General features: G+C 35.9%; 1 protein-coding gene across 10 annotated transcripts in view; it reads right to left on the bottom strand.

Moving 5' to 3' along the window:
* MAPK8 (mitogen-activated protein kinase 8) overlaps positions 1–14,539 on the bottom strand; it is a 141,155-nt gene that overhangs the window by 9,494 nt on the left and 117,122 nt on the right. For 6 of the 10 annotated variants that reach the window (XM_030797614.1, XM_030797608.1, XM_030797615.1 and 3 more), the window contains 5 exons: positions 9,539–9,704; positions 5,717–5,788; positions 3,810–3,992; positions 3,370–3,494; positions 2,731–2,794 (listed from right to left, as the gene is read on the bottom strand). In XM_030797614.1, the coding sequence (XP_030653474.1) occupies positions 2,731–2,794; positions 3,370–3,494; positions 3,810–3,992; positions 5,717–5,788; positions 9,539–9,704 (610 nt within the window). Of the gene's footprint in view, positions 1–2,730; positions 2,795–3,369; positions 3,495–3,809; positions 3,993–5,294; positions 5,367–5,716; positions 5,789–9,538; positions 9,705–14,539 lie in introns of all 10 variants that reach the window. The other 4 variants (XM_030797616.1, XM_030797612.1, XM_030797617.1 and 1 more) reach the window with 1 other exon arrangement.

Here is a 14,539-nt window from a genome sequence, read left to right as displayed (position 1 = left end):
TTCAAGGAGTCTGTGTTAATTCCTGAAGAATAAAATTCTGATAAAGAATCCCTGATTACAGAGTATGACATTTATATTGGTAATAAGGTAAAACAAGTGAATATGTTGGAATGAACAACTGGAGATAAGTTTGTTTGCTATAGTAACTTAAGGCTTGGAAGGAGAAAAATAGAAAGCACTGATAAAGGAGAGAATAAGAGATGATTTTCTTCAAAGAAAAAAAAGGAATGATAGACATTTGAAATAAGAGGATTTTTTAAGAGAGAAAATAGCACTCCTCTGGGAAAAAGCACAAAAGGATTAAGGCAGAAGAACCAAAACTAATTAGGAGTACTAACTAGGCAAAGCCATCTGTAATTAATGGCTTTGGCAATTAATTTTTCTTTCTGCTATGAGCTAAAACTCTTAAGTAGATCTTGAAAAAGGCAGTCTGTGGGTAATTACTGACATGCACCTGGGGCTAGGAGTAAAGGATACAGAATAAAGGTAAATGTTTTTAAAGCAATCAAAACCCCCAAATATATTCTTACACAAATGAAAACACTGTATTTCACTGATTTTAAGATGTACTTTTTTCAGTTTAATCTCTGAAATTGACTACATCTTATAACCAACGGTGCTGTACAACTGAGGGTGTTTTTTTTTCTTTGTGGCACATAATGGTGTGCCTTACAATTGCTGGCCTATTAAGAGTCTATGACCAACCTGGACAACAGAGTGAGACCCCATCTCTATAAAATTTTTTTAAAAAATTAGGCTGGATGCAGTGGCTTAAGACTTATAATCCCAGCCCTTTGGGAAGCTGAGGCAGGAGGATCACTTAAGCCCAGAAGTTTGAAACCAGCTTGGGCAACACAGTGAGACCCTGTCTCAAAAAAAAAAAAAAATTAGCCAAGTGTGGTGGATCACACCTGTGATCCCAGCTACTGGGGAGGCTGAGGCAGCAGGATCACTTGAGCTCAGGAGTTTTGATGCTGCAGTAAGCCATGATCATACCACTGCACTCTAGCCTGGGCAACACAGTGAGACCCTGTCTCAAAAAAAAAAAAACCACCACCACCAAAAAAACCACAAGATTCTATAAAATACTTCATGGTCTATTGTAAATTAGTAAGATGTAAAAACATCAGGTTAATGTTTTCATACATACTCAGTACAGAGCTATTATCTTTATACATATTCAAATGCATATTACATATTCAAATGTAGCAGACTCTATCCAATTTTATCATTTTGTCATTCTTTTAACTTTATCATGGGCTCTGCTAACCATGGGTTTCCCAAAATTCAGAGAAAATCAATCTCTGAATCTCTTCAATTTCCAAGAAGAAAGAATCAAATTCATCCTTAGCAAAATACATTTATAGATGGGTCACTTATTCATGTTTATACCTCCCCAGTCCCCTTTGCCTTCCCAGGATTTAGAGACAACTCTTAGTAACAGGTCTTCTGCCTCTATTTTAAGATGAGGTAAAATGCAGGGGGTGGTGTAGGAGGGTAGGATGAAGGGGGAGTGATTTACTCAAAGTCACACAGTTACAAAAGTGGTCAAAACACTGAAGGACAACAACACAAATGGAAGTAAACGGGACCTAAAAATTACCTGACCCATATGTCCCAGGGAACCTTTCGAAGAAATATTTGAACACTTCCATGACTATCAAAGCATGATTAATTTCATCCACATTCATAAAATAGAATAAAACTACTATATTAGATTTACAAATATTAAAAATTAACCCATTCTGTAGGCAAGGGTGAGGGCAAAGAGAGACTCCTATATAATATGGACGGAAGTGTACACTACTACTATTTCTTTGGAGAGTAATTTGGAAATAACTGAAAAATATCTTTGACTCAGCACATCTCCTTCCAGGATTTTTCTTCCAGGCATGTTCTCATATGTGAACATGAATATTGCAGAGTTGTTTCTAACAGCAACAGACTGGACACAATTTAAATGGTCATCAAGAGGGAGATGGATATATAAAGTGTGACATATTCATACAGCAGAACACTAACCAGTTATTAAAGCAAGAGAGGCAGATATGTGAACTAAAAGAGAATAACCTTCCAGATATCTGATTACATCAACAAAGCACTCACACCTGTAATCCCAGCACTTTGGGAGGCCGAGGCGGGCGGATCACGAGGTCAGGAGATCAAGACCATCCTGGCTAACATGGTGAAACCCCGTCTCTACTAAAAATACAAAAAATTAGCCGGGCGTGATGGTGGGCACCTGTAGTCCCAGCTACTCGGGAGGCTGAGGCAGGAGAATGGCGTGAGCCTAGGAGGTGGAGCTTGCAGTGAGCCGAGATCACGCCACTGCACTCCAGCCTGGGTGACAGAGGGAGACTCCAACTCAAAAAAATATATAATAAATAAACAAAGCAAGTAAATATAGCATACACCGTACACAACCATATGTGATTTTAAAAGGGTGGAAGAGGAGAGATGGGAGACACTAAACACATCTGTATATTCACAAACCATGGAAAAATATGAGACGAGCACTAATGTGTCTGTGTCTGGGGTGGGAAACTTGGGAACTTAAGATTAAGTTAAGGAAGGAAGCAGACTTACTTTCTACTTATGTAAAAATATTAATATTACCAAATTTCAGTTATGCATATAAAAGTCACAAATTTCTCTAACATGATAATAAATCACCATATAAAAACCAGAAGCTCCTTCACAGTATTCCCTCTAAGAATCTGATGAATGTACCTTTCCACTCTTCTATTGTGTGTTCTCTTTCATCTAACTGCTTGTCAGGGATCTTTGGTGGTGGCTGAAAAACACAGGGCAATAATAACCGAGTCAGTATGCTGGGAGTATTTTAACTCTTTGTAGTTATTTGAAATATCAGTCAGACAGATGACTTATAAAAATATATCATTAGATCAAGACTGATCAATCATCAACTTTCTTATATAGACAGAATAGTTTAGGAAGACTCCTTCATTGCAGGAAATAAAATGTTTAACTGTCTTTTTCTTTTCTTCCAGCTCTTGAAATTGCCACATTTTATTTATATCATAGATCATGGAATTCTGTTTTCCTTTGGATACAGTAGTTTGTTTTATAACTGAGTTAGAATGGGGTTCCCCCAGAGCATTCAACATCCTAGTTCTCTGGTTAGGTATCCAGGCAAGATTGCAAAAAACAGTGGGAGGTAACTTTATTTTGTGTAGGAGGGGCTCGAATTTGTTCATTAGTTTACTTGACGTAGTCTTCATGAAGAAACAGAAAAACATCATCATCATGTATCTACATTTTTATTTAAAATTAAAAGGTCTCCTCCAAACCTGTCATTCTAACTCTAAGAATTCAATATGTTCTGTAAACATTAAGAAAATAACTTACAGCTTCTGCTTCAGAAGGATCATACCAGACATTGATGTACGGGTGTTGGAGAGCTTCATCTACAGAGATCCTTTTAGATGCATCTATTACCAGCATTTTGGATAACAAATCCCTTGCCTGACTGGCTGCAAACATAATGATGTTAATGTACATATATTTGTAAAGGTTCTCAAATTATTAGTAACTTGCAGCAATTTGAGATTATTTTTTATTTTAAAAGCATATGTTTTAAAAATATTACTGTAAAATTATCTTATACATATGATTAAAATACATAAAATTAAAGAAAAAAAACAAAAAACCTCATTTTTTTTCCCATCATCCAGAGAAAACCTTGGGTTCATGTCCCATAAGAATATGAATACATATAAACACACAAACCCATACACACACACCATACACCCCAAATGGGATTAAATGTACATATTTGTAAAAAGTACCTTTAAGTTTGTTGTGTTCCGAGTCAGCTGGGAAAAGGACATCAGGGAAGAGTTTCTCAAAGCTATATCCGGCATATTTAGGTCTGTTTTCAACGTAAGTCCTTACTGTTGGTTGCAGTTTCTTCATGAATTCAGGACATGGTGTTCCAAGCTGTTCAATAACTTTATTCCACTGATCAATATCTAATATCAAGTAGCTAAGAAAAATACTCCATAACTAATGTTCAACACATTAGTCATATTCATATTACAAGAAAACAGAAATTTAAAAATTCCTAAGAAAGGATGTGGCAGTTATAAATTTTATATCTCACAGGCACCCTGCAAAAGGCAATGATTGTAGGTGGACAGAAATGATCAATAAATAAGCTTTATTAACCTTATTTATTGTGTGTTCATACTGATTTTACCTTAAAATGGAAACTTAAACTCACTAATTCTAAATAAAATGATAAGCAACTAAGAATAATGACAATTACTATCCACAGTGGCTCTAACTGCAAACTGCACACAATGCTATAATAATACACAAAATTTTTCCTTTTCTGTCAATTTATCAGAAAACATGATTATATCTCCTAGACAATATTTCTAGAACACATCCTGTTTTACTGAGTTTTCTACACTAACAGAAAATAATCAGTTGCAATAAAAATAAAGGCTTTGATAAAAGTGGCCTTTTCTTTTGCCATTCTTTGTTTAGCTTAGGTTTAAAAAATTTTTCTAAAGCTCTGATCCTTATAAAAAAGATTCCGTTTTTTGGTAGGTTGTAAGGTTAGGATTTCCTGGTCTCATTTCCTCTAGTCTTTACACTCCAGGACCCTGAAGGCCAAGGCCTAAAACTCACTTATCGTAATCTTGTGAATATGGCTTTTCCCATTCTTCCTCCTGAAACAATTCTAAGTGTTACTAGCTGGTAAACACATAACAAATCACTGTTAATATAAATACTAAAAGTAGTGGGATGAACAAAAAGCATGAATCCAAAGCTATTGTTACTATATAAAACTACTACTGCTGAAATTCTCAGATGAAAGGGTCAGTATGTTATGTGAGTAATGAGACAACAATCAAAAGACGCAAACCACACAGAACATTAACAAAAAGGAGGTAGGGGACAAAACAAAAGGATGGCCAGAAGCAACAGACAGCTCCAAAATTCATATTAAGTTGTACGTATTTCTAGACTTAAGTGTATAATTATTATAAATTTTTAATGCAAGCCATGATTTTTGATTTAGGTTAAATAAATCAACTCAAAGCCAGCAAGTAATTGCGCATAATTACAATTAAGCAGGGTTCAGAATTAACATATGAAACAATAAATAAGGGAAAGAAAAGTCTATGTCAAATAGTAGGTGGTATTTTAAGAGTAATTTAACAATATATTAGGGAGAGACAAAATACATTACACCTGACCAAACTGAAGTGCTATCATACATTTTGACCTTTAGAAACTACATTTTAGGCCAAAGATAAGGATACGATCTGTACCTGGGAACAAAACACCACCTTTGATCATTTCTCCCATGATGCACCCAACTGACCAAATGTCAACTGAAAACAAAATGCAATGACATTAACATAAAGATTTTGGTTAAAATAAAAAAAAAAAAAAGAAAGAAAATCACACACACCATGTATACTTTAAAATTATAAAAAGCAGTATAAAATAAAAATGAGTGACAGTGAATGTGCTCTGACTACCAGCAGAGACTGTATGTCCTACTGCCAGATGCAGCCTACAAATATTTCAGCTTATCTCAACAATTTTTGAACTATAATAGCCACAAACTTTATGCCTGTTTAAAAACCCATCTGTATAAATGTAGCATATTCATTTCCATTAGAGAACATAAAGAAGTTCATTGCCTAACTAATTAACTGCTGCAGCAGCACAAGGATACAGTCCCTTCCTGGAAAGAGGATTTTGTGGCAAACCATTTCTCCCATAATGCACCCCACAGACCATAAATCCACTATATGTTTGCAGCACAAAAGAAGGAAAAGCAAAGCAAAAGGTCATTAAAATCAAAGAAGCATAATATGACTGCATTATATAAAAACTGCAAAACATCACGAAAAGAAAAAAGTGATCGTAACTTTAGCTAATGGAATAATTTAAAACACAAATTATTTTTTGAAAGTCTTTGGTTCACAAAAGAAAATATAAAGTGTGGCATTTTAACTACATATCTAATTTCAAAGTGAGAGCTATGCACAGAAATTGCATAAACAGAAAAACCCTGCATGTTTGTCCCTGGGAATTTGTTTATAAAATATGAAATAGAACCAAACACAAACTTTGTAAATAAAAATGTGCATGAGGTAGTAAAATTATAAAAATAAAATCTTTATACTATACTATTTATAAGTTCAACTGTGCATTATACTCCCTAAGTTAAAGAAAAAAGCATGAGAAAATAATTCAGCATATTAAAATATCTAACAAATAATCTCTATGAATAACTACAATAAAAAAGTTAATCTAAAGCTCTTTAGAATTTTTAAACTGGATTTCCCAAATATATTTAATTGAGAAGTGCTATGCTTGTTCTGAATTAAAAGTCCATTTGTTTTCTTGGCAACATCATGCTACATTTACCCTACTATCCCAAAAGGAACAAGTGCACAGAGAATGAACAACTAATCAAGGAAAACTTAGTAAGAGAAATGTATTTCATGTTTCCTACCTAAAGTTTTTTAAACCCCATAAAACCAAACTGCTTTTGGTTTAAGAATTTAGTTTTGGCTAGATACAGTATGACAGTTCCCATGAATTGACTTTGAAGAGTCTCCTGGAAGACTTACTGATGACCCTTGCCAACTGCAAATGGGAATCCCAATCAATGTTGACAAGAATCTGCTAGACACAGAAACAGACAATTTGGAATCTCCACCTACTAAGGGAAACTGACAACACATCGGGGCATTTTATGCCTTTGGATTTGAATATCACACAAAAAGGAGAGAGTTAAGTGCTTGCAGTTTAATAGGAAAAGAGGGAAAAATGAGCAATTTAGAAGGAAAAGCCTCAGAAACTTGCATTTAGTTGTGACATCTGAAGGTCCCAATTCTTTAAAATGACAAGAGGAAAATGGCACAAATAGATGTCAGAAAGACACATGCCCTTTACTCATGTTAAAGGACTTAGAAAATTAAAGCCTGTACTTTCTAATACAGTACATTCTTATTAAAAGGCTGCCAGTTCACTGAAGAGTCTTAGGAGCTAAACTGGGAATTACTTTTGGAAATACTGTGGAACTAAAGTTTCCCTAAAATGTCATATTAAAATGAATGTTTTCATATTTATGTCATGGTTCAGCTTTCAAGGATAAGATTTTAGAAAAAAAAGTTAATATTTATAAATTAGTGCCTCAGAGAAAAATTTTTTCTCAGGTTTTCGTTATTGACAAAAATCTATTAGAATAAATCCTCTCTACAGATTTTATGGAGAATGTTAAACTTTAAATATCCAGCATACAACTTATTTAGTAACTTTCAGAAAAGCCTGTTTTTAAACAAAAGTATTTTGAAAGCTGCAAGCATGAGAGAAGATAATATCTGGGCCAGTGAAGACTAGGAACATAAGTCTGATTCATGCACAACTCTAGCTTTAAACTAACTGTGTAGTCTATTAAAGCAGTTAAAAATATATTGATTACACTGCTTTCCAAAATGCTCTGACTAGCCTGCAATAAAAGGTACATAAAGCAAAGTTGTTAAAATGGGTGGGAGGCCAGGCGTTGTGGCTCAAGCTCCTGTAATCCCAGCACTCTGGGAGGCCGAGGCAGGTGGATCACCTAAGGTCAGGAGTTCGAGACCAGCCTGGCCAACATAATGAGACCCTGTCTCTACTAAAAATACAACTTAGCCAGGCATGGTGGCATATGCCTATAGTCCCGGCTACTCAGTAGGCTGAAGCAGGAGAATGGCTTGAAGCCAGGAGGTGGAGGCTGCAGTGAGCCAAGATGGCATGACTGCACTCCAGCCTGGGCAACAGAGAGAGACTCCATCTCAAAAAAAAAAATATATATATAAATAAATAAAAAAGATAAATAAAATAAATGTGAGGTGTCATTAAAAGGAGGAAGTACTTATGTTTACCCTTGCTGGCTAATGTAGTTATAATCATTAAGCATTACATTTGACTCCCGTTTCGTAGGGTGGGAGTGGGAAGGCAAGAAGGTGATCTACATAATTCTTAACTAAAGAGGAACCACATGTCAATTCATTTTTTATTTTATTTTTTGAGACAGAGTCTCACTTTGTCGCCCAGGCTGGAATGCAGTGGTGCAATCTCAGCTCACTGTAACCTCCACCTCCTGGGTCTGAGCGATTCTCATGCCTCACCTCCAGAATAGCTGGGATTACAGGTGTGCACCACCACACCTGACTAATTTCTGTACTTTCAGTAGAGACAGGGTTTTGCCATGTTGCCCAAGCTGGTCTAGAACTCCTGGCCTCCACTGAACCACGAGCCTCGGCCTCCCAAAGTGCTGGGATTACAGATTTAAGTGACCATACCCAGCTTCAATTCTTTATATGACAGTTTTTCTTAGTGCTAATTTCTGGCAGGGAGCTATCCTAAGATCATATTTATAGGACACTGACACATAACACCATATCTATGACAATCAATTACAGCAATTGCAAAAGCAATCTTTGTGCTGGTGGGTCACTTGAAGTTATCAATTCTCAAAAAAAAAAACCTTCAAATTTCAGGTAGAGAGTAAGTAAAAACAGCATATTTACTTAAGAATAAAAAACTAATAGCAAATGTTTAAAGTATTTGTTTTTAATTAGCTCAGAAAATCAAGCTCAGTTTAATCGTATCTTTTATAAAAAAGGAATCTTAAAAGTTGACTTATTACAATTTCCTGATTCAAAATGAACTGCTATTCCAGATTCTTTGCCAGAAAAAATGTCTAGGTTTTATTCTTGGTAGTATTTTGGATGAAGTCACCACATTTTTTAAAACGATGGTTTATTTCCATAAAATCCCATGCTTCTTAGCAGATTTATTCATCTCCTAAATTTCTAAGACTCAACAAAATTTCTTCCTAAATTAAATATAAGTAGGTATATCCATACAAAATGTTTAAAGTCATGATATACATGCCAGATAATTTTGTTCAACACTGATTCTTAGGTTGATTGATACAACTCGATATACTCACACAAAATACTAAAAGTCATTTCCTTAAGGCTGGATACGTTTTAATGAAACTTTACTGCTTCCTTCAAGAGGTCACCTTAATTATCCATCAGCTTTGCAGAGGCCTTAATGTATCTCTTAAAGTTTACGATGAGTGCTACTTCTATGAGCTTTAGTTTCATGGGGTTGGAAATATGGTCAAATATCACTGATGTACACTAACAATAAACTGTCAGTACACTATACATCCCTGAGACCATGTTAGAAATGTTCATTTTCAAGTTATAGGCAAGCAAAGACCATAAATTCTGTCTCAGGGCCATGGCAACAAATTCTTTATCCAATGGTAGTACTGATGTTATTATGTATCCGTATTTAAACAAATAAGGGCCCCAAGTTTTTCCAAACATTGATGACAAAATTTATAGTTACCTGCAAACTTGATACACATTTCAAACAATGATACACATTTAACTCAATGTACTTCAGCTTAAGTATTTACATAAAAAATCTACTGAATAAAGAAAACAGCTAAATCAGAAAAATACTTCAAATAAATGTGTGTGCTGACCGTTTTCCTTGTAGCCCATGCCGAGGATGACCTCGGGTGCTCTGTAGTAGCGAGTCACTACGTAAGGCGTCATCATAAAACTCGTTCCTGCAGTCCTGGCCAGACCGAAGTCAAGAATCTTCAAAGTGCAGTCAGATTTTACTACTATATTACTGGGCTTTAAGTCCTTCAGAAAATAAAAATTAAAAAATGACTGCCATGATATATAGGAAAATCCTACAGTTCACAATAAAGTTATACTATCCCTTGCAAAACATTCATGTTAATTGTTCATTTTTCTCACTGTAATATTACTGCACTGATTCATCATTAAAAGGCAAATCTGAGAAGTCAGCTTTATGGGATTTAAAATTTATGAATACATACAGTTATTAGAGAAGTTAGTAATGTTTTAATTGCTAGAAATTATGATTAGCTAGACGTTTTTGGTTAAATAGAGTAAAAGGGATTTGAAAAGACATCGCAAAGCTCACATAAAAAACTACTATAGCAAAAGAGTCATAAGTTAGCATTTATATTCATTTGCATAACATATTACCAATATTTTTAAAATTTCATTTTAAAGTCATAATAAGCTTTATACAGATGTTTTAAGTCAACAATGAGCCATCTTTGTCAATCCTAACAAATGTTATTTGATCTTTTAGATTGGCAGATACCCAGTTCCAAAGGACCAGAAGAGTCATTATCCATTTTTCCATCCCTGATTTCCCACCTGAAGTCACACAAATTTGCTATAAAATTTTTGTCTGTTTGTAGAAGTAGGACACCATTGCCTCGGTGCCACTAATCTATAAAATTACTTGCTATAGATACTACTGAATAATTCAGAATTTTTCACCTGGCCCCTACTTTAACATATTCTGTGCTGTGCCCATCAAAAGTCAGGAAGCAGCATAAACACTCATGGCTTCATGTTCAACATACTTTGCCTGTTAGCCTTGATGAATACTATTATAAGCCAAAGGACCAAAAAAGGAAGAAAGCATAAATCCACAACACAAATGCACTGTGTTACCTGTACTGACATGCAGTATACATATTAAATATCACCGATTAATACAAAAAAGGAAAATAGCCTGCTTGAAAGACAACTATTACTTTTGTAATGTTAACATACAGAAAAGCATGTATGTTGTCTTTAACATATTTTGACAGGCAATCACGGATGGGTTTAGAAGATTTGTAATCTAGTGGTTTTATGAAATTAAATATACCAACAATTCAAAGGTCTTAATGAAACAGAAGAAAAAAATTTTCATAATTGGTATTCTGTAAATATTATGTTGCTAATACTTCTAAAATACAGTACCTCAGCAAAGAAACACTGCATGTTTAAGAATAAATATTACAAGCTTTGATACTACTTCAATGTTTAATGTGACGGTTGAAGGTTACTGGCTCTTTATACTAGCAGATTCCAATTTAGAAATAACATTCCAATTTTAAGCACTTTATTGTGAAAAAATTAAGAGCAAAGTAAAAATTTTTAAAGACAGGTATTTTTATTAAGCAAAAAAATTGTCAAAAACAGCCTCAAAGACTATTAATTGAAATTCATCCATATATATCAATATGTACCTTACAGCTGTTAATTACACTGCTAACTATATATAAGAATAGTAACTTAGAATTTATGCAGGCAGTGGAACTAACCCAACATTCTGTCTTCTTCCCCCAATTTTTCTAGCTTCCTCAGGCAAGGGCACATGGGTAGTTCTAGTTCATGGGATGTGAGTGGAAGTAAAGAAGAGAAAGGCCAGTGCACAACTTCCTGTCATCTCCTGCCCTGCTTTGGTGATTAGGAACTTTCCAGAGGATTCTCTGGCAGCCTGGGTTGCTGATCATCTATGTAAATGCACAGTCCACAAACCCACCATGATCTGCACCACACATTCAGCAAAGGAAATAAGCCTGAGTCGTGCTAAGCCACTGAGAATTAAGGGTTTATCTGTTATTCAGTACAGCTGAGTCTATTCTAACACTGAAACTGGTGTCAGAGGTGGGGTGTTAATTATTATAAAAACATAAGATCCTGCCTTAGCAGTTGAGCAGCAGGGAAACTCACATCAAAGGCTGGAAAGGTGATCTAGGTTATGTAGTAACAAAACATTTCATGAAGCTGTCACCTGCACAGCCACTTGTACAATGAACCTGAAGCTCTAGCACAGGGGCTGGCAAATTAATGCCTGCCTGCTTTGTAAAGGAAGTGCTGATACTGAAACAGTCACGCTCATTCAAGTACATATCACCTATGGCTGCTTTTGTGTTACAATGGCAGAATCTTGTGGCTGTGACACAGACTATTATTCACAAAGCCTAAAATATTTACTACATGGCTTTGACAGAAAAAGTTTGTTGAACCCTGCTCTAGAAGAGACTGGAAAGCAAAACTTCAGTAGTTTGTGTTGGTAGCTACTGGTTGCATTTAAAAGTAGCCACTTTTTAAAGCAGAAATAAAAGGGAAGAGAGCCTAGAATTTCAGGGTCTTGCCATTTTGGAAAAGTTAAATGCTACTAGACCCCTGAAAGAAGGTATGGTAGATTGTTCTGCAAATATTCCTGCCCACCCCATACTGTGTCCTCACCCTATTGATAGGTTCAGTCACTTGTCTTATTTTGGCCAATGGAATATGCGGGAATGTGTTTGATTCAGCATAGCTCTTGCTCTTCCACCTTTCACCATGAGAAGAGCATGTCTCTGGTGTATGCTTCAGTTTAGATGCTGAAACCTGAATATGGGACAAGTTCAGACTTGACCCATAGTTTGGAGCAGTGTCACACAGCCAACCCTGCAGACCCAAGTAAACAATAAATACTGCTTTAAGCCACTGATATCTTGGGTTGGTTTCTATGCATCATTTTCACATAATAATTCTGAAACCCTTTCAGGGAAAAAGTCCTGTAAAATTTTCAATTGATAAAATTGCCTCAGTCTGCCAACAGAAGCTTGAAAGCTTACAGGAAGACTGAAGACAGCCTCAATTAAGTCCAAGAATACAGGACCCATGAGCTAAAAAAGATGCTATGAAAAGAACTACAATCAGAAAGATAACAAATCTCTTAAATTTCTGAAAGAGTTAACTGCCAGACCTAACGCCAAAGGTCTATGATCCTTCTATATTTCAAACAGGAGTTCTCAATTCACAGTAATTTTGCCCCAAAATAATATTTGGCAATGTCAGAAAACATTTTTGATTGTCACAACTGGGGAGTGCTACTGGCATCTAGTGGGTAGAGACCAGGAATGCTACTAAACATTCCATCATCAAAAGAACTGTTTGCTCCAAAATGTCAATAGTGGCAAGGCTGAGAAGGATGGCCTTAAAATGACCCTTGGGCCCCAATCTTTTATAGGTAAGAAGCAGGCTGAGAAAGGTGAGCAGCCCTCAAGGAAAATACATTCTTCAATACCCACTTTACATATATTCATGAGGATAGCAAAAAAGATGACTCTCCCACAGGGTAGAGACAGGTATTATACAGAACCATAGAGATCAGTCAGGGCTGATTAGGAATATTCCCCACCCAGGGCAAAGGACACTCACAATGTCTGTACAGAAGAATTTAATTACAACTAATCAATGACTGCATTTTTCAGTTTTCTAAATGGGATTGTTCACTGTGGTAACACTGGCCCTGTCTGACAACTCTATCTATGGTATTTGGCAGGGGAGCAGTGGTTATAGGGGTGGCCATATAATTTGGTCATTCCAGTTTCTATGTTTCTGGACCAAGAGGAACAATGTCTGGATTTGATAAATGTCTTGATGAAACAGAACTCTGGGTTATTTCCCTTAAGAAGGCGTGGAATAAAGGGAGCAAAGGAATGTTTGCCAGCCAGAAGGACAGACTGTGGCAGAGGCTGGGGCTCACCACTATTCTGAAGTCTGCTCTCCCCACATTTCCGAGTTTCCTTACAAATTAAGCAAGTCTTATGGCTAGCTTTGTCAATGCACTCTAAGCAGAAGTGACACATGTCACTTCCAAGCAAAAAAGAGCCATGCACATCACTTGGCTTTCTCTTTCCAACAAAGTGACCCACAACTGTCTAGATGGTGGGACCTCATCAGCTTTGGTCTCAGAGTAGTAATCCTGACTTGTCCTGAACCCCTAAGGGATGAAAGGTCAGGTTATTTTACCAAGTAAGTAACCTCAGACTAGCAGAAGTACTAGCCAAGGGTGGAGGTGAATCTAGTATAAGTAGCAGAGCAGAGAGATGAGTACCAATCGTGGCCTCAAGACCACCTGCAAAAAACTTAAAAGCATATCTCCACTCTAGAGTTTCCCAAAGAGCTCAAGCTAAGATAAAGGGAGATTCTTCATAATAGATAACAGACCCCAGTAGGTCTCATTAACTCCACTTTATCACATCAAGAAATTTTCTACAGATGCACTTCATTTTTACCACTTTATGTACTGATACTAAGGGAGTAAGTTAGAATATCCCAATACAACTGTGCCTGTGCCATTCTTCTATTTTCTACAGTTTAAGCTTTTTGTATAGCAACTCTACTTCATGTATAATTGTATATCCTAGTTGGATAGTATCTTTCACCTTTAAAACGTGAGACTCTTTATTCTCAGAGAGGAATGCTTCCTCTCTGACCCCACCATATTCAACTTTATCTCATTAAATAGAGTTACCCTTGTTTTGATGTTTGCATTTTCCTGGTATACGTCTGCCAACCTCTCTGCCTTCAGCTTTTTGAAGTTAGCTACAAATGTCTGTGTTATGGAAACACGCAGTTGTTGTTGAGCCTTGTGTGCTGCCAAAATCTGACCTTTTTAAACTAAGGAACTAATCTCATTAACATATTACCATAAATATTGCTCTTTTGTATTTTTGTGTTTGTTTTTTATGGTTCTTGTTGTTTTCATTGTTTTCTATCTTCTACCATTTGGTCTGGTTTTCTGGTTCAGCCACCTGCTATCCTCATTAATCTGGAACCTTTCTATTTAGAGGGGTTGCTTTACTAAAATCAAATGAACTTCCACAATG

This window comes from Nomascus leucogenys, chromosome 18 (assembly GCF_006542625.1).
Source record: "Nomascus leucogenys isolate Asia chromosome 18, Asia_NLE_v1, whole genome shotgun sequence".
Classification (NCBI taxonomy): domain Eukaryota; kingdom Metazoa; phylum Chordata; class Mammalia; order Primates; family Hylobatidae; genus Nomascus; species Nomascus leucogenys.
Note: the sequence above shows the minus strand (reverse complement) of the source record. Positions and strands in the feature narration are given on the sequence as shown.